The sequence below is a fragment of the Dioscorea cayenensis genome, chromosome 6 (assembly GCF_009730915.1).
Source record: "Dioscorea cayenensis subsp. rotundata cultivar TDr96_F1 chromosome 6, TDr96_F1_v2_PseudoChromosome.rev07_lg8_w22 25.fasta, whole genome shotgun sequence".
Classification (NCBI taxonomy): domain Eukaryota; kingdom Viridiplantae; phylum Streptophyta; class Magnoliopsida; order Dioscoreales; family Dioscoreaceae; genus Dioscorea; species Dioscorea cayenensis.
In genome coordinates, this window is record NC_052476.1 from 21,104,288 (window position 1) to 21,130,617 (window position 26,330).

Consider the following 26,330-nt stretch of genomic DNA (forward strand, 5'->3'; position numbering starts at 1 on the left):
TTCCAAACAAACAACAGGAACATTCTGGAAAGATTAAAAAAATTATATATCTAGATATATATACATTTTACATTTTACTCCATATAGTTCCTAGAATATGGTCAACAGGATAAAACAAATAAGTCCAAAAACCCCAATTCCAGCCACATCTCCCTTATCCATTTCGTCTCCTTCTCAGCCAAGCTCTTCACGATGCCTCCTCCAATGGCTTCCTCTACACCCACCCGCTACTACATCCCCTCTTCCAAACCCTCCCATCCCCCTTCCCAAGCCCCCCTTTCCAAACCCTCCAAACCCTCTCCCAAGCTCATCTCCTCTTCCTCTTCCCCTTGCCCTTCTCCCTCCCTCTCCTCCTCCACCTCCGCCTCCTCCTCTCATGGCCGCAGCCCCGTCCTTGGCCCCGAGTTCCGCCGCTCCCGCTCCACCCGCGTCATCTCCAAGCGTAACACCACCTCTCCTAAGCCCCCCAATCTCACTTCTCGCCCTGCTTCCCTTGCCTCCCGTGACTGCTTGGCCGCCATAACACGCAGCAGCGATGCGACCACCTTCAACACTCTGCGGAGCTTCCATCCCCGCCTTTCCATCCCCGAAGACTATTGCTCCATCCTCCATGAGCTTGGTGATCGCGAGAAATCCCCCTTTAAAGCCACCGAGATCTATAATTTTTCCATGCCCTTGATGCGTAATTTGACCGAGAAAGGGAAGCTCCTCACCGCTGCCATTAGCTCGTTTGGTAAGATGGGATCCCATGATCTCGCCCGGAATGTTTTTGATAAGGGCCTCAGTGATGGGTATGGAAACACTGTTTATGCTTTCTCTGCTTTGATCTCTGCTTATGCTCGGAATGGAATGTCTTCTGAGGCTCTGGTTGTGTTTGAGACCATGAAAGGTCGTGGCTTGAGGCCAAACAATGTTTCTTATAATGCTGTTATTGATGCTTGCGGGAAGGGTGGAGTTGATCCCATTATTAGCATGGCGTTGTTTAGAGAGATGCTTGGGGTTGGGCTTCTTCCTGATAGGAAGACTTTCAACTCTTTGCTTGCTGGATTTAGTCGCGTTGGGCATTTGGATAATGCGCGAATGTTGTTTGATGAAATGATCTTTTCGGGCATTGGTCCAGATATATATACTTATAACACTTTTATTGATGCGGTGTGCAAGTGTGGGAATATGGAGTTGGCTGTCCAGGTTGTTTCGGAGATGCCTGCCAAAGGAGTGCATCCTAATGTTGTGACTTACTCTACGGTTATTGATGGCTACTCCAAATTGGGTCGGTTTGATGAGGCATTGAATCTTTATGAAGAGATGAGGTCACGGGGGATTCAGTTGGATAGAGTATGCTATAATACATTACTTTCAATATATGTGAAGACCGGAAAGTATGAAGAGATTGCGAAAGTGTGCAATGAGATGGAAGTGATGGGAATTGAGAAGGATACTGTGACTTATAATTCTCTGATAAACGGGTATGGAAAACAGGGGAAGTTCGATGTAGTTAGTCGCCTGATTCAAGAGATGAGGGAAAGGAAGGTTCCGCCTAGTGTTCTGACATACTCAACTTTGATTGATATCTACTCGAAGGCAGGGATGTATGGAGATGCTGCAAACATGTTCTTGGAGTTCAGGGAGTCAGGATTGAAGGCTGATGTGGTTTTGTATAGCTCTTTTATTGACACATTGTCGAAGAATGGCCTGGTGGAATTTGCTGTGTGGTTGCTCAATGAGATGGTGAAGATGGGTATCAAGCCTAATGTGGTCACTTACAATGCTGTCATTGACGCGTTCGGGAAATCTAGGATTTCTGTTGAAAATGATGGTGTTCAGCAAGATTCAGATAATCCAGAAAGTTGTGGAGGCCAGATTGTGAAGGCTTTTAGTCAGCTAGCAAGAGGAATAGGGCGCCCAGTGGCAGATGAAACAAAGAAGTCTGAGGAATTGTTGTGTATCTTAGATTTGTTTCAAAAGATGATTGAGCAGGGTGTGAAGCCTAATGTTGTAACATTCTCCGCTATCTTGAATGCTTGCAGGTACCAATTAACTCTTCTATGATAATTTGTGCTTCAATGGTGAAACTAGCTATCTACTGAAATTTAGGTTTCCATAGCTTGAGCTTGTGGATTGTTGAGTTACTCTGGATATCTATTCTACTAATAGATGCAATATTCTTATTTTAGGGTGATTCTATATACTCTAGGCATATCGAAGGGGATAAATCTTTTGTTGATACCCTTAAAATCCCTTAGTGTATCTCTTCTATGTTATTTCCTTAACAACCAACTTTTAAACACATTAAACACATGTTGATTGCATGCTTAATTCTTCATTGTAGTCGCTGCAATTCATTCGAAGATGCAAAATTACTATTGGAACAACTTCGGTTGTTTGATGACTTTGTATATGGGGTTACACATGGGCTTCTGATGGGCTGCAATGATGTTTGGATTCAAGCTCGATCTCTTTTCGATGAATTAAGACGAATGGATCAGCCAACATCATCAGCTTTTTACAATGCTTTGACAGATGTGCTTTGGCATTTTGGGCAGGTAAGCTTAACTCTGGCAGTATATTTGAGCTGTTTTAATGTCAGAACTCGTACTCACTAAGATGTTTACTGCTTAGAGAGAAGAAAGACAATCAAGTGATCAGTGATTACTAGTAGCATAGCTTCTCATATTGAATCTGCTTTTTTTGTGCTCTTTTTCCTTTTTGAGGAAAAATGTTTTGAAATATAAAGTTGCGGTAACTTTGTGATTGATGCTATTACTCAGAGACTAGGAGCTCAGAAGGTTGTGCTTGAGGGGGTTCATAGGCAGGTTTGGGAAAACACTTGCAGTGAATTTAGTTTAGACCTGCATCTTATGTCATCTGGTGCTGCACAAGCAATGGTTCATGCTTGGCTTCTCAGTATACGCTCTGTTGTATTTGCAGGGCGTAAGCTTCCTGAGTTTGTGAGGTATGAAAATTTTTCATGATATAATGCCTTCATTATTTTAATGCTAGACAATATTCTTGTTGAGCATTAATGAATTCTTCATCTTATGAATTGCGCTTCCCTCCCTAATGGATGCTAGCTTGAATTCATAATATAATGCATCTTAGGTAGGTTTCGTTTTAGCTTGAAAGGTTCTAGCTTTACATTTATTATTCACAGGTCATAAGTTACCGGATTTCCATAAATCTTGAACCACTATAAAATCTTTTATGTATTTACTTTCGATGCTTATCCTAGAAAACTTAGACCTGCTGCCTGTGTGCAGTATTCTGACCGGCTGGGGAAAACACAGCAAAATTGTTGGTGCTAGTACTCTCCGTCGAGTTATTGAGGCCTTGCTCAACACAATCGGGGCCCCATTCCGGTTAGAAAGGTATAACATTGGAAGGTTTGTGTCACCTGGTGCTGTAGTCTCTGCTTGGTTGATGGAGTCAGGAACCATAAACATTCTCCTTCTGCACGACAACAGATCATCAGAACCATCAATCCCGGCAAATCTTCTTCCCAGATTGCAAGCGCTTCAGCTGTAGACCATTGATCTATTTTTTAGTTGAATTTCATCCCTGTTTTGTATGTGAGAGCCAAGATTAAAACAACACTTGTCTGTTTAAATTCTGACATGCCTTTGAATGCAAACTTCCTTGTTTATCATCCTCCTTGCTAATTAACCTTGACGAATGTTTACAGCCACCGAGTGTTCCATTATCGAAGCTTTTTAGTTCTCGCAACAAAGTATACTTGAGGTATGGCCATTCAATTTTTTCATCTTTTAATTTTCTTTTTCTTGTTTGTGTAGATGTTAACTACCTTTACTGTTGTTTGTTATCCTAGATGTTACTCATGCACCTAAACCTCACTTTCCCAGCCTGGATTCTCTGGCAAATCAACATAACTACCAGTAAGTGATAGTTTCTTTCAAGGCAATTCTAGTGTGCTCAAGTCTGCAACAAACTAAATCTAGAACTCTAGAACCATGCAATCAATCTCATTTCTTATTTGAGACCTTGCAATGAAAAAGACATGGTTGGAAAGAATCCTTTTAAGTTTTAACTACTTTGACACTGAAAGAACTAACATTTTTGGGTTGTGATTTTCGTTGTGAAATTTTTTATTGGAGGTGAAAACAGATTGGGTAGATGTCAAAGTATATATAAACAAAGTATTTATGCTTAAACTTGCATTTTCAAAGAATAAAACATATACTCTTCTTTTCTGAACTTTCTGATCTCAAATATTCTATACGGGTTTGAGTTTAATTTACTTTTTTTTTCTATTTTAATTAAGAGTAATGTAATTCTATATTTTTGTTTTGTGTTGTTGCACATAACATATGAGTGCATCATCACTCATCTTTGCAGGAAGGTACAGTTGAGGAATTTTATGCGGTCTCTTTTTGCTGTATTTTAGTTGGTGGAATGGATTATAAGGGTGTAATCGATTGAGCTCGACCTGAGTTGTTGCGAGTTTGAGCTTGAGCTTGATTAAAAATTTTGTATTGGATGCTCGGCTCAAACTCGATCAAGTATTTATTTTATAGTTCGATCTAGATTTAATTCACAAATTGAGCTATTTGATTAAGCTAAACATTTTTATGCTCAAGCTCAGCTCGAGTTTAAAAGAATAAAATGATATTTTTATAATAAATTTAATATTATATATATATATATATATATACATGTACTTGATTAGGCTTGTCTGTACCAAAATAGTCAAATTCTGTGCCGTTGAGCTCAACTTGATCATTTACACCCCTAGATTGGAATTGATAAACGGAGAACAAGCTTTAAAAAAATGGTATAATAGTTTTAAATAAATAAATAAATAAACATTAATGAAAGAAAGGGTCCTTCACGCTGTCCAATGCGCAGACTGCCTCCAACTGACAAACCCAAGTTTCATGGATGCACGTGATAATCTGAGTGTCACGTGACAATCAGCAGTCCCACTGCCAAGATCTGTCTTGCAAAATATTATTAAAATTTAAAAATATTAATATAACAGAAGCAAATCATATTCCTCCTTACGTATCTATCATAAAAATTAACTTTTTCCTATTAAAAAAATAAAAAAAATTGATCACGTGTTCAATGATTGATCATATATTTTTTAATTTTTATGCACAAATAAATATAAAATTTCATCCATAGCAATTTTTTTGCTTTCCTTTCTTATAATAATAACATTAATTAATTTTCCTTTAGGGGGGAAAAAGGAAAATAAGGTAAATAATTATTTTATTGTCCCTTTTATATATTTATTTTTAGAAATTAAAAAGGGAATGCTTTTCGGAGGCAGCGAGCTCGCGGGGTCGATGGCAAGCTTGAACTCCGGCATTATATATATAACTTCCCCAGTGCTTGCGAGATTTCCAAAGTTCTTTCTTTCGATCTCTCTTGGTCTTTGAATTCGGAGGTCTCAGGTGATCCTGCGCTTATTGTTATTTGTTGATTTTTGTGCTGTTGAATTCGGTGATCGATCTGGTTTTTCGGAGAAGGATTTGGCAGTGGATCTGAGGACGAGAATGGCGGGTTTTTCCTTCTGATTTTGCGTTTGAATTGGTTGGAGGAGGTCCAGCGGGGGCTGGGCATTTATGGTGTTGTTTGGTTTTTGATTTAAACCAAACAACACCATAAATGAAGAAAGGAAAAGAGTAGGCAAATTCGTCGACTTTGCTTGTCATTTGCTTGTGGATCTTGTTTTCTCCATTCAATTAATCTGATTTTCTTTCCTTTTATTTTCTCGATATTTTTTTTTTTTCCATTCAAATGCAGCCTTGATGCCGTGATTTACTCGTTAGCTCAATCTTTGAGCTACTGTTAGGAAATTTCATTTTTTTTTTTTTCATTTTTGCTTTTTTAATGCATTCTTGTGTGTTGCTATCTGCGTGTCTAAGTAACGGTGCATTTGGACAAGATTTAGACCATTTTATTTCATGATCAAAGAATGCATCAATGTCTCATTTTGCGCGTGACATAGCACTGCCTTATTTTGTCCAAGATTTACTGTGGTGTTTGGGTTTAGTCGCTCTCAATAGCGCTAGAGCACTTATTATTATATTCTCAAAAGGGAAGTTTTGTGCATTTTAACTTTGCCGTAATTCTCAGGGGTTGTTTCATTGAACTAGTGTGGATATGTATGTGATAAAAATCTTGGTTTTTATGCTGCAGGTTGCATGTAGTTGAAAATGTCCAATGGGACAATGGTTCTGCTGTGTCATTTCCTTGGGTCTTTTGCTGTTCATGGAAATAAATTTCCCCTAATAAAGTTTTGAGTTTTGCTATGTTTTTGTTCTGCCGGATTCCCTGTCTTTCTGTGGAAAATCACTTTTATTTAGGAGTTTCTTCAATTTTAAAATTTATATAATTTATCATTGTAATTACTCTTTCAGGTTGTATTGATTTTCAATTCAAGCAATGGCTACAGGACAACTTTTTTCCAAGAATACGCAAGCGTTGTTCTACAATTATAAACAGCTTCCTATCCAGCGGATGCTTGATTTTGACTTTCTTTGTGGTTTGTGTTATTATTTCCTTCACTTTTTCAGATGCCTAGTGTAAAGGTTCCTTCTTGTAATTTTTCCATATTTGTCAGCATGGAAGGAGATACAAACTTTCTCCTTTTTTGTTTCAGGGAGGGAAACACCTTCAGTTGCTGGTATAATCAATCCGGGTGCTGAGGGTTTTCAGAAACTATTTTTTGGTCAAGAGGAAATAGCCATTCCAGTTCATTCGAGGTAATGTGAATTGATTGCACTTGATATCTTGATAGTCATTTCAGTTCATTCAATATCTATAACTGAAATCCTGTGGACCCTTAGACATACTATTTTGATGGGCCTTCTCATAGGTCCGATAAACAATTGTACATGGTTAGGATGCAATTTATTAGCTGATATTAGGTGAATGTACCATATTGCTTCTATCAAAAGGCAGCAAACATTGTTTGATATGTATATATATGTACATATACATATTTGGCAATGGCTTCCATGATAAAAATTGAGCGCAGCAAAAGGATTGTGGGGCTTCTCCAGTTCTCCTTCACTTTGTCTATAATGCTCTATTTCAGTATTGAAGCAGCTTGCGAAGCTCACCCAACTGCTGATGTTTTCATCAATTTTGCTTCGTTTAGAAGGTTGGTGATTTCTTTCCATGCTATACTTCTGACAAAATTTCTGTGTCCGTGTTACCTAGTGGATATTTAATTTATATGAATACAGTGCTGCTGCCTCCTCTTTGTCTGCTCTAAAGCAACCCACAATTCGAGTTATAGCTATCATAGCTGAAGGTGTTCCAGAATCAGACACAAAACAGCTGATTGCATATGCACGTGAAAATAACAAGGTACTCGAATTTGAGCAACTACGCCTCAGATCTTCTGGGAGGCTTTATGCACATTATATTGTGACATTTTGACATAAGGCATTACCAAGGGAAAGTATAACTTGTAGACAATCCATATTTTTTATGTGGAAAGAAAGATTATAGATCAATAGACCAAAATAATGACCTGATTTTGCTTTCTGAAATTAGTATGCTCATATGTCATCTAACCTGTGCATATGTCCTCCATAATTGGAGCAGTTCACATCATTATTCACTTCTGTTGATGACTGCAGGTAGTTATTGGCCCTGCTACAGTTGGTGGGATCCAAGCTGGAGCCTTCAAGATTGGTGACACAGCTGGAACTATTGACAATATAGTTCAATGCAAGCTTTACAGACCAGGTTCAGTTGGATTTGTTTCCAAATCGGTATGTTTCAATAGAAAACTGTAACAAAAACTTTATCTGTGTTGAAAAAGAAACTTAGTTTATTGTTACGTTATGAGAATTCTGTAGTCATTCCTGGACATCTTTATATGTGATATAGTAATTCAATACAATAAACTTGTTTATTGCTGTGGTTCAATGAAATTCCATCACTAACTGAAAGTCCTCAGACACCATCACTGCCAACTTGTTGCCAGAATGCCACAGTTGAACTGCAATCTTGTATATGCTTTTACTTTGATATTGCATTCATTGTTCAGTTTGAGAGTTTGATTTGATGATCACAGGGTGGCATGTCAAATGAACTTTACAGCACAATTGCCCGGGTCACTGATGGAATATATGAAGGTACCTGTATATTTATGATCAAGATTGATTGCTTTGGTTTTTTTTGTAATGTTATTCAACTTTTTGTTATCTCAACTAAAGCAAACATTGCTGATGTGTTGGTTTTAGGCATTGCAATTGGGGGAGATGTTTTTCCAGGCTCAACTCTTTCTGATCATATTCTGCGATTGGAGAACATACCACAGGTAATGCTTGTGCCTTTTGCCTTCGTCACTAATCTAGTTATGTGGCTGATTTTCTTATGTGTTTTGAATGGAAAGCAAGTTTTATTTGCTCTTTATAAACACACTTAGATCTAAATATCCATTTTAATATCAAGGAAAAAAGTAGACACACAAGTGAGTCTTTTTTGTTAGATTGTCTCTCTTCTCAAAATACCTCGAAATATTTCCAATAAAAGATGGGATATTTCTCAACCATGAATCCTGATATCAAAGCTCACATATGTACAATCTCTTTTTGGGAATGAAAGAAAAAACTAATAAAATTTGTTTGAATCCATCATAGGTTAAAATGATGGTTGTGCTTGGGGAACTTGGTGGAAAAGATGAATACTCCCTAGTTGAGGCTCTTAAAGAAGGAAGGATCAAAAAACCGGTGGTGGCATGGGTTAGTGGAACCTGTGCACGTCTCTTCAAGTCAGAAGTGCAATTTGGCCATGCTGTGAGTTAAAATTTGGGATCTTGATGCTTTTTACTAATGAAACTGCCTTAGTTTTGAAATAAATTTTCCTTAAAGTTGAGCTTCATCAAATCAGGGTGCAAAAAGTGGTGGGGAGTTGGAATCTGCACAAGGAAAAAATGAAGCTCTAAGAGATGCAGGGGCCATCGTCCCAACTTCATATGAAGCTCTAGAAACTGCCATTAAGGAGACTTTTGCAAAACTGGTATCCCTTTTCTACTACTAATATCTTTTGTGTGCATTCCTTGTATAGTTGTATGCTCAGTAATAGAAGCCAAAATCTACCAGTAACTGATATATGCAAACCAAACATATTATTTGTGTCCGATTTAATTCATATTTACTAAATTAACTGGGTGTGGAATTATTAGTCAATCTGATACTTCTTGTTACCTCGTATATTTTAAACAAGTCAGGCTCTGAGACCATATTAGATGCAAATTAAACATGTTATTTGCGGTAATTCGACCCAAATGCTTAAGTTAATCTAAGGTTTATAGATAAATATCCATTTACCAAATTAACTGATTTGACACTATCAGTTACTCTAATATTAGCATTTTATGTCTGATTTATTCAACATAAACAGTCTGCTTGATCATATTAACTTGTTTTTCTCAGGTCGAAAGAAGGTAAGATAACTCCTGTGACTGAAGTGAAGCCACCTTCAATTCCAGAGGATCTTAGTACTGCAATTAAAAGTGGGAGGATCCGAGCTCCAACTCACATTATCTCCACCATATCTGATGACAGAGGTCAGATCCAGCAATTTCCATGCATTTTGCTTTGTGTCTGGCTGCTGGATTACATCTGTTTCTTAAGAACAACCACTGATTTTATTCAATAATTCCAGGTGAAGAGCCAACTTATGCTGGTGTGCCAATGTCCACCATTGTTGAACGTGGTTATGGTGTGGGTGATGTTATCTCACTTTTGTGGTTCAAGCGCAGCCTTCCTCGTTATTGCACAAAATTCATTGAGGTGTGGTTCTTGGGTTTATCAAATGGCAATTATTATATCACGCTTTTAATTATAAGGTGATTGTGTGTGCATTTGCCTCTTTATGGCTTTAACTGTAACATCACTTGTTTTGTAGGTTATGATTTTGGTGCTGCCACCAATAAATTTCTTCTATTATTTATTATCTCATTTGTTTTCCCTTGATTCATCAGAGAAAATTGTTGTCTTGATTTAAATTCTTGACCCATTACTTATGGCATTTTCAGATCTGTATCATGTTGTGTGCGGATCATGGTCCATGCGTCTCTGGTGCCCACAATACCATAGTTACTGCAAGGGCCGGAAAGGATCTGGTTTCCAGTCTCGTGTCAGGTGACTCTCATCAGCAGAAGAATGTTTGCTGCTGTTTAACTCATTCCTTCTAGCAAATTCCTTATAATTATGAACATCTCTATCAACTTGAAAAGTGAACAAATTTCTAAACAGGGTTGCTTACAATTGGCCCTCGTTTCGGTGGTGCAATCGATGATGCCGCTCGATACTTTAAAGATGCAGTTGATAGAGTATGCCTTCTAAAATTCTGTGCACCTTTTCCTTATTTCTTCAGGTAGCACTGTTGTCATACTTTATGGTAAATCTGTTTGTGCGAAAAAATTTTCAGGGCCTCACACCTTACGAATTTGTTGAAAGTATGAAAAGGAAGGGCATTCGAGTACCAGGCATTGGTCACAGGTAAGTTCGCCTTGTCAAGCTTTAGTGCCTCAGATTCAAATATTCTGGTAATTAATGCCCTGTGTGGATATTTATTTCCCTTCTTCACTGGGTGCATATATCATTGCAAAACTTTTATGTTGATTATAATTTTCTTTTATATATACTTATATTTGCTGCTTGACCTGCATTTTTCTCCAAATTTGGCATGAATTGTGTACTTTATCTGATACTGAAAGGATCAAGCGCGGAGACAACAGAGACAAGAGGGTGGAGTTGCTGCAAGAATATGCACACACTCATTTCCCTTCTCAAAAGCACATGGATTATGCTGTGCAAGTCGAGACCTACACCCTGTCGAAAGCAAACAATTTGGTCCTAAACGTTGATGGCGCGATCGGGTCTCTTTTCTTGGACCTTCTTGCTGGCAGTGGAATGTTCAACAAGCAAGAGATTGATGAGATTGTCGAGATTGGTTACTTGAATGGACTCTTTGTGCTAGCTCGTGCAATCGGTTTGATCGGGTAATTCTTTCTCCATCGTGTATATATATTTATATATCGAATGGATTAAATTTCTCGAATCCTTTGGAAAATTATTGTATGATGCTCGCTTTATTTCTACCTTAACTGGGTTTTCAATCATCAATTTACTATTCCAGCAAGATTGATCAACTCATCAACAAGCAATTTTGTTTCTTGTTCTGATATACGATAAAATGTCGTTTTCTAATTTACAGGCATACTTTCGATCAAAAGAGATTGAAGCAGCCTCTTTACCGTCACCCGTGGGAGGATGTTCTTTACACCAAATGATCATTTTGGAATCCTCATGCAATGGTGATGGTTTTTGCTTGTTTTTCTGACATTTTCAAGCATGTTTGTTGTTCCAGTTAAGCACTAGATAAAAATGTTAACTCTTTTGAAGTTATTCATATTTGAGCAGGATTAGTCATTGTGTTTCATTGCCAATTGAAAATTTTTCCTTTGTCATTAGTTCTTGGAAATCATTAGTTTTTGATTTTGTATTCTTGCAGTTGATATATATTTTTTATATTCTCATATGAATTTATGCTTGATTTCCATACTGAATAAACTGAATTGCAGATGAAAAATTAAATTTCCGACTTTTCGATCAATCATTTCTGTTAATGCTTGGATGTTGTATGTTGATTGATGATATTTAAGTGTGATTTATATGAAATTCTTTAGTATATGATGTTAGTATTAGTTTGTATGTATTTGTATTGAAATGAGTTTGTCACTGGTCAAATTATTAAAAATATCAAATAATTCAAATGGGCACTTGGAAAGTGCAATTGAGCTCTTGGAAAATGCAAGTGGGTTTTTTTTTAAATATTTATATTTAAGGTCTTTGATGAGCACTTGGGGCATTTTGGGTATCATAGAAAAATAATCAACGCTAGACCCAAATTTATTATTTTTATCTTTAACCACTCTATAGTTTTTTTTTATCCAAAGAGTGAATTTAATTAATTAATTAATTTTTATTTTATTTTTTTGCAATTGAATTTTTGTGTATATGTTCAAACTCATTAAATTTTGAATTTTTTTTAAAAAATTAGAAAAATTTGTAAATTATGTTTTGAGATTTTGTTGTATCCCAAAAGAATTATTGCTGAAATTATTTGTAATATAATGGGGGTAATAAATTTTTTTAAAAAATGTTCTACACATCTTAAAAATATTTATCATAATCTGAAAGAAGTCACTATATATATATATATATATATATATAAGGCCGTATCTTCTATCAATGTTAGTAGATAACATATCTACGACTTACAAAATCTCTTTAGATTAACATTACTTGTACCATATATTAATAATGTCAAATGGGATATAGTTGATTTGATCACAATCATCCGATCATTAGAGAAATTGAATAAAACCAATCCAATACTCTCTCTCATCACATTCTATACCAAGTATAATACTTTGGTTGTTGTTAATAACTCTGTTGTACTCTCTCCACACCAATTTCTTGTCTGTCTTTCACATCTTGCTTCTCTTTCGTCTTTTTTTCAATCTATGGACATACCCTGTATATATAGCTTAATTTGCTAGATTTTAATTATTTCAAATTTAAAATATGTTAATCCCTGATGATGCCAAATAGTTTTTACTAGTATAAGAGTGGATTTGTAAGTCAATTCCTGTATCATTAATACCGGCGTAGGCTTAGATGATCAATTTTTAATTGTGTGCACGTCCAAAGTGTCATAAAAAAAAATTATAATATTCCAGGTCAAATGTTGACGGTAATGCCTTCATATTTTATTCCTCGTGGTTGTTAATGCTCTCTATTCCTCTTAAACAATATTATTATATATTATATATAGATATGGTTTGCATGGAGCATATGCATAATATATATATATATATATAGGTTTTTAGCATGCATGCCCCTGGAAAGTTCTAAATTTATATGCATATATTCTTTTAAAGTTGAGATTTTTCATCAATATGATTAGTTATTGGTTTATATTATCACTTTAATAAGATGCTATTCCTAAGTTTTAAAATTTAAGTCTCTCTCCTCACATGTACTTAAATTACAATTAATAAAAAAATAAATTTATTTTTAAAGTGCCTAAAATAAAAAAAATTTTAAAAAAAATGCTGGCATATATAAATGAAAATTTTAAAAATTTAGAGTTGTTTTTGTAGAAAGATATCATTGATCATTGACATCTCACATAATTTTTATTCATTATTTGCAGATAACCCATGGAGAAAACTTATATAGATTTAAAGGTTATATATATATATATATATATTATTATTAATATGAATCAATTTGTTTATTATAACTAAAGATAAGTCCAAATTGTCAAAATCTTTGTACCAAAATAATTCTTTCTTTAGAAAAATGTTTGATAATTTCTGTTTATTTTTGAGTTAATTAATCAGAGTTTTGGTTAATTAAAAATACTAATTAGATGATGGATTAATAATGTCCATTAAAATATCATGAAGGCTTTCATTGTGATTCATTCTAATATAAAAGAAAAATATAATTACAAGTATATATATATATATATGCAATTTTTATAATCAAACATATGCTCCATAAGGGTGTGCATGTAAAATAAATTTCATTAATAATTTAAGCTTAAAAAATCTTGGTTTTAGATGGGTTGTGTAAGTAATTACAACCTTCACAAGGGTCTGTTTGGAAAAAAGGTTTTAAACTTACATTAATAGCAATGATCCAATTTTAAGTATTAAAACATAGTTTAGTTGTCACTATGAATTAAAAATAGACACACATGATCACCTTGATTTCATATACTCAAAATAGTAATTTTTAAAATTATTATTAATTAAAAATTGCACTTAGTTATCACCAAACTTATGCAAGTTGTTTGGCAGGGGAAAGGCCCCAACCAAACAAACATATTGTTTAGTTTCTTAAATTTTACTCTTATACTACATGCACTGATTCTGAGATGAATAATATAAATCAATGGATTATTGTTTTTAAAATAAAAATAGATAAATCACAACTACATCAAAACTAATAAAAAATCAGACAAAAATATATAAAATAGTAGCAAAGCGGGACATGACCACAAACAATGATAAAAATTTCTCAACTAATAAAACAAATACAAAAAGAAAAAAAAATTAGAACACTAGAAAAATGATAATAAATAAGATCATTCTTTTGTAGACGCTCTGGTAACTATCACAAATTAATGAAGTACTACTACTATACACACTAAATTAAAATCTGAAAAAAATAAAAGTTTTACCACATTTATATTAAAAAGATAATAACTTTTTCTTTTATCAAGTGAGATATCATGGGATCAACTTTTTTTTGATAACATTAGTTAAAGTGGTTGATTTGTCCATTTTATTTGAAAAAATATAAAAAATATTGGATAGAAAGAAAAAATATGAATTTAAAAAAATGGTCAAGATTCACCATACAAATTCTTTATATTTTTATAAAGTTTATATAAAATAAAAGTATAGATAAAGTAAAATATTAACTTTTTATTTATCCACATTCCTAACATAATGCTCATATATATTTATATATAAGGACCGATATTCTAGAGACGTTCTTAGATTTTAAATCTATGGACATTCACAGTAACCGTCAGATAGTCATCTGACGGCTACTATCATCCTAAACAATGCAAAACGCATTCTACAGTGTCCTACGGTAATTATAAACAGTAAAAAAACATACAAATGCTTATATAAATAAACAACCGTTGGATGATAATCCAACGGTTGTAAGAGGGACATCTCTAGAAAACAGTAATCTAGGGACATCCCTGAATTACTATTTCCCTTTATATATATATATATATATGTAAATGTAAGAAATTAAATTTTTTTTTTTGGAAGAGCACCAGTAAAAAAAAATGGGAGAGGCTTCTCTTTTGGGGAAAAGGTGTGGTTCCAGAACAGCAACGCCCCCCCGGCCCCGGGGCAAGCATCCATCAAAAACATCAACTTGCAATATGGATCAAGGCAAGTTGAGGATTCACATTGGCTCTCCATTTAATTACCAAAAAAAAGCAGCTTACTTTATAGTGCATGTGTGTGTGTCTCTGATTATTGATAGTGAGATTTAGATGTGAAACTTGGAGAGAGAGAGAGAGAGAGAAAGAGAAAGAGAAAGAGAAAGAGAAAGAGATCAAACAAAGGAGAAAGAAGAAGAGCACCAATGAATGGCACTAAAATTTGCTTCTTTTTTCTTTTTTGAAGCAAATTCAAGGGAAAAAGAAAAGTAAGCTTCTTGAAGTAATCTTGTTCTGTTTTTTTTGAAGTTATGAGTGAATGGCATTGATAATTCTGGGGTTTTGAGCCATGAATGTCAGTAAAAATCTTGTTTTTTGAAGTTATATCAAGAAAAGGAAGCTTCTTTGTCTCCATCTCAGCGATTGCAATCCAAATCTTGTTTCAATGCGACTGAAAATCAAGTTTTTTGAAGCAAATTCAAGAAAAGGAAGCCTTTTTTTGGGGGTCTGATAACCATGAAGAAACCATCTTGATGAGTATCTTTGTGTTTGATTTCCTAAGCTTTCAATCCAATGTCCAGTTCTGAAGTTAAAAATCCGAGTTTGGAGTGAGTTCAGCCATGGAGACTCCTCCAGCGGAAGAGCTGTTGAAGAAGATCCAAGAGCTGGAGGTTGGGCAAGCCAAGCTGAAGCAGGATGTGCTGAGACTCTTTCCCGGCGCTGATGAGCGCCGTGCTGACCGGCCTCGGTCGCACTCTGTGTCGCCTCAGCGCACGCCGCCGAGGAAGAGTGGCAACGTGTTCGATGGGAATGGTCCGATGGGGTGGCGCCGAGGCTCGGCATCGTTCTCGTCCAGGTTACAGAGAGAGAGCAAGGAGCCGAGCTCCAGAGACGGCGATGCGCCGCCGGGAGCCGGTTTCTCAGACAGACAGTACTTGAACATCTTGCAGTCTCTGGGGCAATCTGTGTACATCTTTGACCTTGATGGCCGGATAATCTATTGGTGAGTTGGTGGTGTTTTCTTAGGCAATGCCTGTAAATATTGCTTGGATTTCTGTGATCTTTGAACTGTTTTGTTGGCATGGAAATCATGAAGACCATATGTTTGATGTTTTGCTTCTGAGAGTTTGTGGTGTTGTCGTGTTTGAAGATTTTTGATTAATCTGTTTGATTAGATTTCATTGATGCAGCATTGTTGTTTTGTTTCTTTGTTTGCTACTTGTTTCGGAGTAATTCTCTTGGAATGAAAGAAACTTCTAATCTGTTTATTCGATTCTTTTCATCACTGCAACAACATTGTTATTTTGCCCGCGTCTTTGTTATTCTGCTTGTTTCTCTGTAATTCATTTAGATCAATTCAGAAGATATTGCTATTGATTGTACTTATACATTGATGCTCTGTGTTTGAGACTCAGAAACTTTAAATCTGTTGATCCAATTCAACTCATTGATGCAACTTTTTTTTGTTCTGCTTCTTGGTTTTTTGACTTGCTTCTGTTTAATTCACTGGAATCAATTTAAAAAGCATTGCCATTGATTCTGCTTATTCATACAGTAGAGTTTGAAGCAAGTTGGATTCTGTATATTTACTTGTTGTTACATTGATGCAGGAATCGGACAGCGGAATGTCTTTATGGCTATTCTGCATCTGAAGCACTTGGTCAAGATGCAATTGAGCTGCTCGTTGATTCCCGTGACTCCAGCATTGTGAATACGATTATTCAACATATAACCATGGGGGGGAATTGGACTGGAAAGTTTCTTGTCAAAAGCAAATTTGGCGAGCAGTTTCAAGCTCTTGCTACCAACACTCCCTTCTATGATGATGATGGTACTTTAGTTGGCGTTATCTGCGTTTCAAGTGATTTGCGGTCCTTTCAAGATGAAACTTCTCCAAGTTGCTCAGATCCCCATGTATCTGGCTTTAGTAGCCCTGGTTGGCCAAGAGCTGGTATAGTTGGTGCTGATCCTCAGCAGCCTCTCCAAGCTGCTATTGCTTCTAAAATAACAAATTTGGTAGGTTGATACAAATTAATAGTTCATGAATTGATAATTTTGTTGTGCGTTTACTCTTGACATTCATCAACACAGGCAAACAAAGTGACTAACAAAGTTCTTTCGAGGATAAAGACATCTGAGAATAGTACAGAACGTGAAATTATGACCTGTGATAGCCAGTGTTCCGACAATGCATGTTTTGACACAGATCACAAGGAGGATGCTACATCCAGTGGAGCTAGCACTCCCAGAGGAGATTTACATCCTTCACCTATCGGGAATTCTGACGAGAAGTCTCCTGGGAAAGTAAGCAGAGTTTCCGGTGATGAGGCTTATGGGAAGGCAGGGATTCACAAGCTCATTGGCTTGAAAGCGGAGTCATGGATTGCTAAAAAGGCGGTGTCATGGCCATGGAAAGGGAATGAGCCTGAAGGACCTGATGCAAGGAATCGGTTTGGTTGGCCTTGGTCACACAGTGATCAAGAGAGTGAATTGAGTCATCGAAAGCCATCTGAATATAGTGTAAAACAAGGAAATCGAGTGAATAAAAGCGGTCAGACAGGTAGTAAGGAAGCTCCAGGTTCTGGTTCTTCACCCAATATTAACAGTATCAGCAGTTTTAGCAGCAGCGGAAGCACAAGTAGCAGCGCTTTTCAGAAAAGTGGATTCAGATGCCGATTGCTTAGATTATGAGATTTCGTGGGAGGATTTAACTATTGGAGAACAGATAGGGCAAGGTACTCTTAAATTGCAAGTTACTGAAGGATGATTGTCAGAGAAAAAAAAAATGAAGATCGATTTTTATTGTTGCTCAAAATTTGATTTATTTCCTGCTTTATACATCATATTTTTGTTTATGGTTCTGCAGGTTCTTGTGGAACTGTGTATCATGCTCTTTGGTATGGCTCAGTAAGTTCTATCTGAAGTTATTTATTCTAAAAAAACAGGAGCTGCGATTTATTTGAATTAAATTTATATATAAATCGATTATGCAATGCCAATCGGTCAGAACATATTTAAAATATCTCTTATACATGAAATTTCTAAAGATTTACCGAATTTAAATGGCTCAGTGCCTTGTGTTTTGATTGATGGCTTGTGAAATCAAATTATCTGAAATATTTCTCCTTCCTTTGCAGGATGTGGCAGTTAAAGTTTTTGCGAAGCAAGAATATTCAGAGGAGGTTATACTTGCCTTTCGACAAGAGGTAGCTTTCTGATTTGAATCCAGATTTTGTTCTCTCGTGATATTCATAAACCAAGAAGAAAAGTTTCTGTTTGTGATTTTCATCATATTCCTAAGGAATTTCTCTGACATCCTTTGAGTTGAATGACAAAATCCTTTATCTATGTAGGTGTCACTTATGAAAAAGCTGCGGCATCCAAATATATTACTTTTTATGGGTGCAGTTACATCTCCGCAACGTCTGTGCATTGTAACAGAGTTTCTCCCACGGTTTGTTCCTCTTTTGCAATTAAGATCCTTAAGATCAATTATACTAATGTAGTCAATTTTATTTGGTGAAACCAGCATTGTTTTCCTTATCGATATACTCATGATATCTTGTCAGAAATGTAGTTCTGATACACTAGAGAAGTTTGGAGTTATATTATACTGAATCGTTTACCATAGGCAATTGATTGCATGAATCCATGCATGTATTTAAATTTTTGCCGGCAATTGTCAATGTGAGATACATAGTCAAATGCCTTAAATGATACTATTAATCATGATTAAAGACGGCAATATTTTGTTTCCACACTGAGACATTGAGATTTTTTGGTCTGAGAGTTTTGAAATCATTATATGGTTATATACATGGCCCTTTAGATTGAAGCAAAGGGATATTTAATTCTTTATTTTCTTTTAATAAATTTATCTCACTGGTTTCTTGTATGCAGTGGAAGTTTGTTTCGGTTACTTCAAAGAAACACAAACAAGCTGGACTCAAGACGACGAATTCACATGGCTTTAGACATTGTGAGTATAGAGTGTAATTTATATATATGTGTGTGTGTAACAAAAGCTTCATCTTGATGTTGACCATCTCTAAGTTGCTTAAGAATGTTTTATTTCAGAGTTGTTATCTAAATATATTATTTGGCAGGCGAGAGGTATGAATTATCTTCATCATCGCAACCCGCCTATCATTCATCGTGATTTAAAGTCATCGAATTTGCTAGTCGATAAGAATTGGACGGTTAAGGTAATTTTTACTACTAATTTTTAACATGCCTTCAGAGTGATATAATTCACAGTCATGGTGAATGAACAATGAATTTTTCTTAATTGATAGGTTGGTGACTTCGGTCTTTCGCGCCTGAAGGATGAGGCCTATTTTTCAACAAAAACTGGGAAAGGAACGGTATTGCGCAATCTATTTAGTTGCTTTGCTAATTTTGATGTTAATGGTTTCGAGAAACTAATGAACACTTTATGGTTTTCATTGTTGTCCAGCCACAGTGGATGGCTCCGGAAGTTCTTCGCAATGAGTTTTCAGATGAGAAGTAAGTCGAATACTATATCAACATAAAACAGATTTTGTAATATTGCCGAAACGTTTGTTGAGTAACTGATAAATACTTGTTTATCTGTGGAAAATTAGATCGGATGTGTACAGTTATGGAGTGATACTTTGGGAGCTTGTCACCGAGAAGATACCGTGGGATAATCTCAATTCAATGCAGGTATTTAAGCTTTTGAAGCTCGTTGATACGTGATGTACTTCACTGTTATAGTTATGATTTGAAATTCTATTTGGAAAACATTTTAGATTGAGAGAAAACAGAGGAATGAAAATTTTAAATGCAGGTCATCGGCGCAGTAGGATTCATGAATCAGAGATTGGAATTGCCGAATGATTTGGATCCACAATGGGTGTCAATCATCGAAAGTTGCTGGCACAGGTCATTTAATCGCTTTATGGTAATATGCTTTTCTGCTGTTTTTATCTGAGCTTGCGATTACTTTTTCCATCAACAGCGAGCCAAGTTGTCGGCCAACATTCCAAGAACTATTGGAGAAGTTCAAAGACTTTGCAGAGACAAATGCAGCGAATTTCTCATGGAGATACCTCTCGAACTTCTACAAAGCCAATCCCCTTGGATTGACATTATCATCTATCTTTTTTTTATCGGTATCGTGCTTCTTATGCCAAAACAATTCTAGAAAGAGATGATCGATCCCTCTGCTTTGTCACTTGATTTTGCTGCAAATTGCTTAGTCGTCAGTAAATTAGCTTGGATATGATAATTTCCCTCTGACGCAGATGATTTTGGCTTGGAAGGCACATGAAATTCATCGGTTGTGACGATGATCATCAACAAACAAATCGATGTTGATATAGACCTTTGTATTCTTTGTAATCAGTTCAGAGATTCATAAGAAGAGTACTTGTCTCTGTTTTGTTGCCAAAAAAACATTAACAAAATTATACAGTGTGAATGATAGCACTGTACACCAGAGCTCATACTGATGCAATGTTCCTCTTCTTCTTTAGCTTCTTTGCGATCTTTTTACAAAGAAAGCTTTGTAATTTCTTATGCGATGCATTGCCGTGTTTTCTATTCTTAAAGATATAATTACTTTTATATCCTTATGAACATGATCTTTTGCACATTTGGCTAATATATATATATATAAGGTATAATACTCAGGATAGTTCTTCTATTATTTTTCGTCTCTGGGAGGTTCTTGTATTGTCCGGTTTGAAAAAAAATAGTCCTTCCGTCTAATGCCCTTCTCTTTTTCGGACGGCTGATGTGGCATTAATCTCGAATAATAATAATAATAATAATAATAATAATAATAATAATAATAATAATATATTACAAAAAAAATCAAAAGACGTTCTAATCATCATCCTAACAACCATTATGGGCTAATGGATATAATTACATAACGCTGAAATTGTAGGGTAGAGTCTTCTCGGCTGGATAATCTTGCCATTAACGCTCCCCGATTGGGCAAGCATTGTTCATTTCCACGTTGATTACGATATTTGGGTATATTTGTATGTTTATGCTTGAATTAAATTTCAGTGGAATTTTGATTTTCATTATGACTTATGTCTGGCTTCTTGTTGTTATGGAATGGAGTTATGTTTTGTGTTTGGCTTGTTGTTATTATAAAATGGATTTATGACTTGTGTTTAGCCTGTAACAATTATAGAATGGAGTTCTGTCTTCTTGTGTTTGGTTTGTGGGTTATGGATCACTTAAATTGTTTCACATTTAATATGCAGTCAGTACTGTAGTTGTCTGCTAGCAACTAATTTAACAGCTGCTAAATATGAGCAACATTTTTTAAGAATAATTTTTGTCAATGTTTTGAAACTCGGACAGGTAGAACCGGAAACCGGTCAGCAGTCCGGTCCAGTTCTATATAAATTATTGACTGGATGTTGACCAGGTCAAACTCAGTCAAACCCGCCGAACCAACCGGTTTGATCGGAACCAAGTTGACCCGATTCTATTTTTTTTTTAATTTTTAAGCCTGGAGGGAAGAAGTGCCGGAAGAAGATGAGTGCAGATCGGCAGATGAGATGATTGAGAAAATGGTGATGAAGCGGAGGAGAGGAGTGTGTGTTTAGAGATGGAGCATTTGGCCGAGGCTACGCCGAGACAGTCCGAGCATGTGGTCGAGAGATGGTGATCGATGAGCTTGTGCTGAGGAACCATGGTGTTAAATTTGGTGTTCCGGTGAAGAGAAGGTTAATTACAGTTTGCGGTATAAAAAGAACTAGTTGGGGACCTTGTGGTGGGTTGGAGATAGGCTGGGAAAGAAAGGTTTAGGTCTTCACGGGTATCTATGGTTGTCTTGATATTAGGATTTGGCACCAGATAGCGGTTGAGGTCAGCAATTAGTGGTCAATTGTCGCTTGGCAAAGACAAATGGCCTAATGGAGTAAAAACTCGACTGGAGGACTGGGGTAAATAAGTTTCGGGTTTGGATCCGTTTTGTCACTTGGATCCGACAATCCTATAATGGTTGTTAGGAGGATGATTAGAACAACTTTTGATTTTTTGTAATATTTTATTATTATTTTTATTCAGGGATTAATGACATGTCAGCAACAAAGACGAAAAAGAGACTGGCTTTAAACGGAGGAACTGTTTTTTCCTAAAAAATAATAGAGGCACTAAAGAGCCATTTTGAGATAATAGGGGAACTGTCTGGGTATTATGCCTATATATATATTATATTTATATATACATCATGAAGAAAAAGCGTGAAAATTAACTCATACAAAGGAATAACTCAAGCAAAATTATAATTTGTTGTTATAAAGTTAAACTCTTCATAGAAAACATTTTAATTGCCTTATAAATGCTGCCTTTTATCCAATTCATATCCACTTGCTTATTTTCTTAAGAAGCATGCATGCAATAAAATTGAAAAGAAAAAGGAGAGAAAGAGTAAATTAATGGTGAACAAAACGCGGAAATTAATAGTATATATATATATATATATATGTACGTATATCATGGAAAAGCTGAAAAAGAAAGAATTAGCTGGGTTAGTTGAGAGTACATGAGAGAAATTAGTATTAAAGAATAAAGATGACATGCAATTGTGCTTAATTAATTTTAGAGCTCTCCAAAGTCTAAGGGTGTATAGAATATTTGGGCTTGTACTCCAAATAATATTGTTAAATATAAATTAAAGAGATAGATGTTTCTAACTACTAGCTTTAAATTCAAGGTCTATCTATATAAAGGCATTGAAACATTATGCATGAATTAAGTTGAGAGCTTAAGAAAGAGTACTGTGGTTGTGGAAGCTAGCTAGTTAGAGATCATAAAATTATTATATAATGGGGAAGTTTGTTAAGTGTTTGGGAGTGCTGGGATTCATGGCAATGGCAGTGCTCATGATTGTTGGGATTGTGGAGGCTAGAATGCTTGAGGATAAGGGATTTAGTCTTGGTGGTGCTGGTGTTGGTGCTGGAGGAAGTCTCGGTGGTCTCGGTCTCGGTCTCGGTCTCGGTGCTGGAGGAGGTCCCTTTGGTGGTGGTGTTGGTTTTGGTGCTGGAGGAGGTGCCTATGGTGGTGTTGGTGAAGGAGAAGTTTCTGTTAGTGGTGAACTACCAGAAGGAGGACTTGTGGTTGGTGTCAGAGCAGGTGATGGTGGTGGTGGTGGAAAATTGGGCGGCGGAAGGTAGATTTAAGTGAACAATTTGGATTACTATTGTTAGAGGACTAGTATATACTTATACTATACTTTGTATCTTACTGTTTATACATACTAACTACTTCTGTATTTATACACATTGTATCTATTTATTGGCCTCTTGCCCTAATGAAATGATGCCCATTCTTATCAACATCTAACATGGTATCAGAGATGTTCTTTGGGTAATCCGCCGGGTCGGAGTCCACTTCGCTGGACTTTTGAGAGTCTGATTTGTTCTCATCATTCCCGGGTCTCTTCTCCTCGGCCGGATCTCTTCTGAGTTTGGCTCCGCCAACGTTGATCGGCCAGCGATCCTCACTTCCTCGTTGATCATCCACCACTGCCGCCATTGACGCCTTGTGAGCCATTGTCCTGGTCCCGACCACCGCCTCCAAGTTCTTCAGCTCCTTGCTTCCGGTCCTCGTGTACCTTCTCATCATCGCCATCATACACGTTGCAGACGACCATTCTTACTCTTCTCGTCTTCAGTTTCTCTTGTGCAGTCCGGCCATCCCTACCGTTCATCTAGCACCGTGGTTTCGGACATCAGAGAGTCTTCATCGGCGAGGCTTCCACTGAGATCCACGTACAAGCCGATCGTCCCTTCCGCTGGCCAGCATGATCGCAACTTTCTTCATTTGGTCAACAAGCTTGATGGCATTCATTGTTTGCATGTGATGATAGTGGATGTTCCTATTCACAAGATGGTGACATTCCACTAATTGGGCCGACCAAACATAATGGGAGACAAGCTTGCATGTGATGTTATTATTATTATTATTATTTTATTTTTTATTTTGTTTGCATGTGATGTTATCTCATTCATGTGATGTTATTTCACTAATAGTTGTTTACTAAAAACCCCGCCCACATGGCTTCTACTACTCGAATTTTTCTTAGTCGGTGGATGTCAAACTAAATGGGCTCCAATTATAAAGAATGATGACACTACTCTACGTGTCATTCTACTTGGATACTGAGTTATTTTGGACATGTGGATGATACCTCTCCCCTCCTAAAGTGTCCGACAAGACATTTGCTTCATGGGTTCAGCCCGATCATCGCACAATGTCTATCATCCGTCGATCATGCGAGGTTGATATTCGCGATGGAAATTGGGCATCTTCCGACTGCCCTAGCTATGTGGACCCATCTGCGTCATATGTTTGAGCAGTCCAGCTCTGCTCGCCAGTATGCTATTTTACAGGATCTCACCTATGTTCAGCAACGGGAGCGCCTGCATGCGGGGAATATGTTCTCGAATTGCGATCATTGTGGAGACAACTTGACTCTTTAGAGCCTTCCACTTGTTTGACGTGCAAGTGTTGTAAGGCTCGCATTCAGTCTCGCCAGACACAGCGAACCTTTGAGTTTCTGATGCGTCTCCGTCCTGACTATGAGCCTGTTCGCAGCCAATTACTTAATCGAGACCCAATTCCCTCCTTTGATGATGATATCGTGAGGCCGCCCAACATCCCCATTGGCAGCAGGCTATGACAGAGGAACTTGGGGCTCTTGAGCGTATGCATACCTGGGATCTCGTTCCTCTTCCTTCTGGTGTTACTCCCATCAGTTGTCGGTGGATCTATAGGATTAAGACCCAGCGACCGATGGCACTATTGAGCGCTATAAGGCTCGCTCTTGTTGCTCGTGGCTTTACTCAAGAGTATGGCATTGATTATGACGAGACCTTTGCTCCCAGTAGCCAAGTTGACTACATTGCTCGCCTTCTTCTTGCATTGCTCTGCAACACGTCAGTGGCCGCTCTATCAGTTAGATGTGACCAATGCTTTCTTACATGGAGATCTTTCCCGAGGAGGTTTATATGACTCCTCCTCACGGTTTTCTCACATCCTCCCTCAGCATGTGTGTCATCTTCGTCGAAAGCTATTTATGGGCTCAAACAGGGCTCCCTCGCGCTCTGGTTTGAGCGTTTTCGCAGTGTGATTCTTGCTCTTGGTTTCACAGAGAGCTCTCATGATTACGCTCTCTTCACTCGTCAGACTCCTCGTGGTCTCACTATTCTTCTTTTATATGTTGACGATATGGTTATTTCTGGTGATGATGCTGAGACTATTATTTCTCTGAAACAGCAGTTACACACCGAGTTTCAGATGAAAGATCTTGGTCCCCTTCGTTACTTTCTAGGTCTTGAGATTGCTTATTCTCGTCGCGGTTATTTGTTATCTCAGCAGAAATACATCTCTGACATTTTTCGACGAGCTGACATCACCGATATTCGCACTCGCTCCACTCCCATTGAATTACATCACCGTCTCTCCTCATCCGATGGTGAGCTTTTGGTCGATCCCACTCGTTATCGGGCTCTTGTTGGTGCTCTCGTCTACTTGACCATCACTCGACCCGATATTGCTTATGCAGTTCGTGTTCTCAGTCAGTTTGTGAGTGCTCCTCGCTCTACTCATTATGCTGCACTTCTGCGGGTTCTTCGTTACCTCCGTGGCACTCTTTACTAGATCGTTATTTTTTTCTCGGCCACATCATCGTTTGAGTCGCGTGCCTATTGTGATGCTTGATTGGGCGGTGATTCTACTCGATCGCAAATCTACCATCGGGTTTTCGCGATTTTTCCTTGGAGATTCCCTTTATCTCTTGAAAAGCAAGAAACAAACCACGATGCTCTTTCTATCGCGAGGGCCGAGTATGGTGCTATGTCCTCCACTGCCAAGGAGATTATTTGGTTGCGTCATATTTTGGTGGATTTTGGTGTCTCTTTATCTACTCCCACTCCTATCTCATCAGGACAATCGAGTGCCATCAAAATTGTCGCTAATCCTCATGATTTCATGAACGCACCAAACATCTTGAGGTTGCTCTACATTTTGTTCGTCATCATTACGATGCTGGTACTATTCTTCTTCCGTATGTTGCCTCCGCCTATCGACCTGGCGATCTTTTCACTAAGGCACATCACTGCTTTCTCGATTTCGGTTCGATTGACAAACTCTCAGTTTATGATCCACCGTGAGTTTGAGGGAGGGTGTTAGAGGACTAGTATATACTTATACTATACTTTGTATCTTCATTGTTTATACATACTAACTACTTACGTATTTATACACATTGTATCTATTTATTGGCCTCTTGCCCTAATGAAATGATGCCCATTCTTATCAACATCTAACAACTATTAAAAGACTAAAAGTCTATATGCATGCATGCATGCATGCAT

At 37.0% G+C, this 26,330-nt stretch overlaps 3 protein-coding genes and 1 pseudogene across 3 annotated transcripts; all 4 read left to right on the plus strand.

Moving 5' to 3' along the window:
• Positions 1 to 38: 38 nt before the first annotated feature.
• LOC120263461 (pentatricopeptide repeat-containing protein At2g31400, chloroplastic) lies at positions 39 to 3,643 on the plus strand. Its single transcript, XM_039271370.1, has 4 exons — positions 39 to 2,027; positions 2,330 to 2,543; positions 2,769 to 2,953; positions 3,258 to 3,643. The coding sequence occupies exons 1-4, from the start codon at positions 193 to 195 to the stop codon at positions 3,520 to 3,522; spliced, it is 2,499 nt and encodes an 832-aa protein (XP_039127304.1). The 5' UTR covers positions 39 to 192; the 3' UTR covers positions 3,523 to 3,643.
• Positions 3,644 to 5,272: 1,629 nt separating this feature from the next.
• On the plus strand, positions 5,273 to 11,496 carry LOC120263463 (annotated as a pseudogene).
• A 3,630-nt stretch (positions 11,497 to 15,126) lies between these two features.
• On the plus strand, positions 15,127 to 20,555 carry LOC120263438. The gene is given in 14 exon segments (XM_039271342.1): positions 15,127 to 15,967; positions 16,575 to 16,980; positions 17,056 to 17,619; positions 17,621 to 17,699; positions 17,831 to 17,871; positions 18,102 to 18,170; positions 18,318 to 18,418; positions 18,865 to 18,943; positions 19,071 to 19,169; positions 19,260 to 19,328; positions 19,421 to 19,470; positions 19,569 to 19,650; positions 19,775 to 19,869; positions 19,946 to 20,555. Coding segments are annotated over 14 exon segments (2,313 nt in total). The 5' UTR covers positions 15,127 to 15,584; the 3' UTR covers positions 20,142 to 20,555.
• Positions 20,556 to 22,778: 2,223 nt separating this feature from the next.
• Positions 22,779 to 23,126, plus strand: LOC120263265 (glycine-rich cell wall structural protein-like). The gene has a single exon (XM_039271132.1). The coding sequence runs from the start codon at positions 22,779 to 22,781 to the stop codon at positions 23,124 to 23,126; it is 348 nt and encodes a 115-aa protein (XP_039127066.1).
• Positions 23,127 to 26,330: the final 3,204 nt, after the last annotated feature.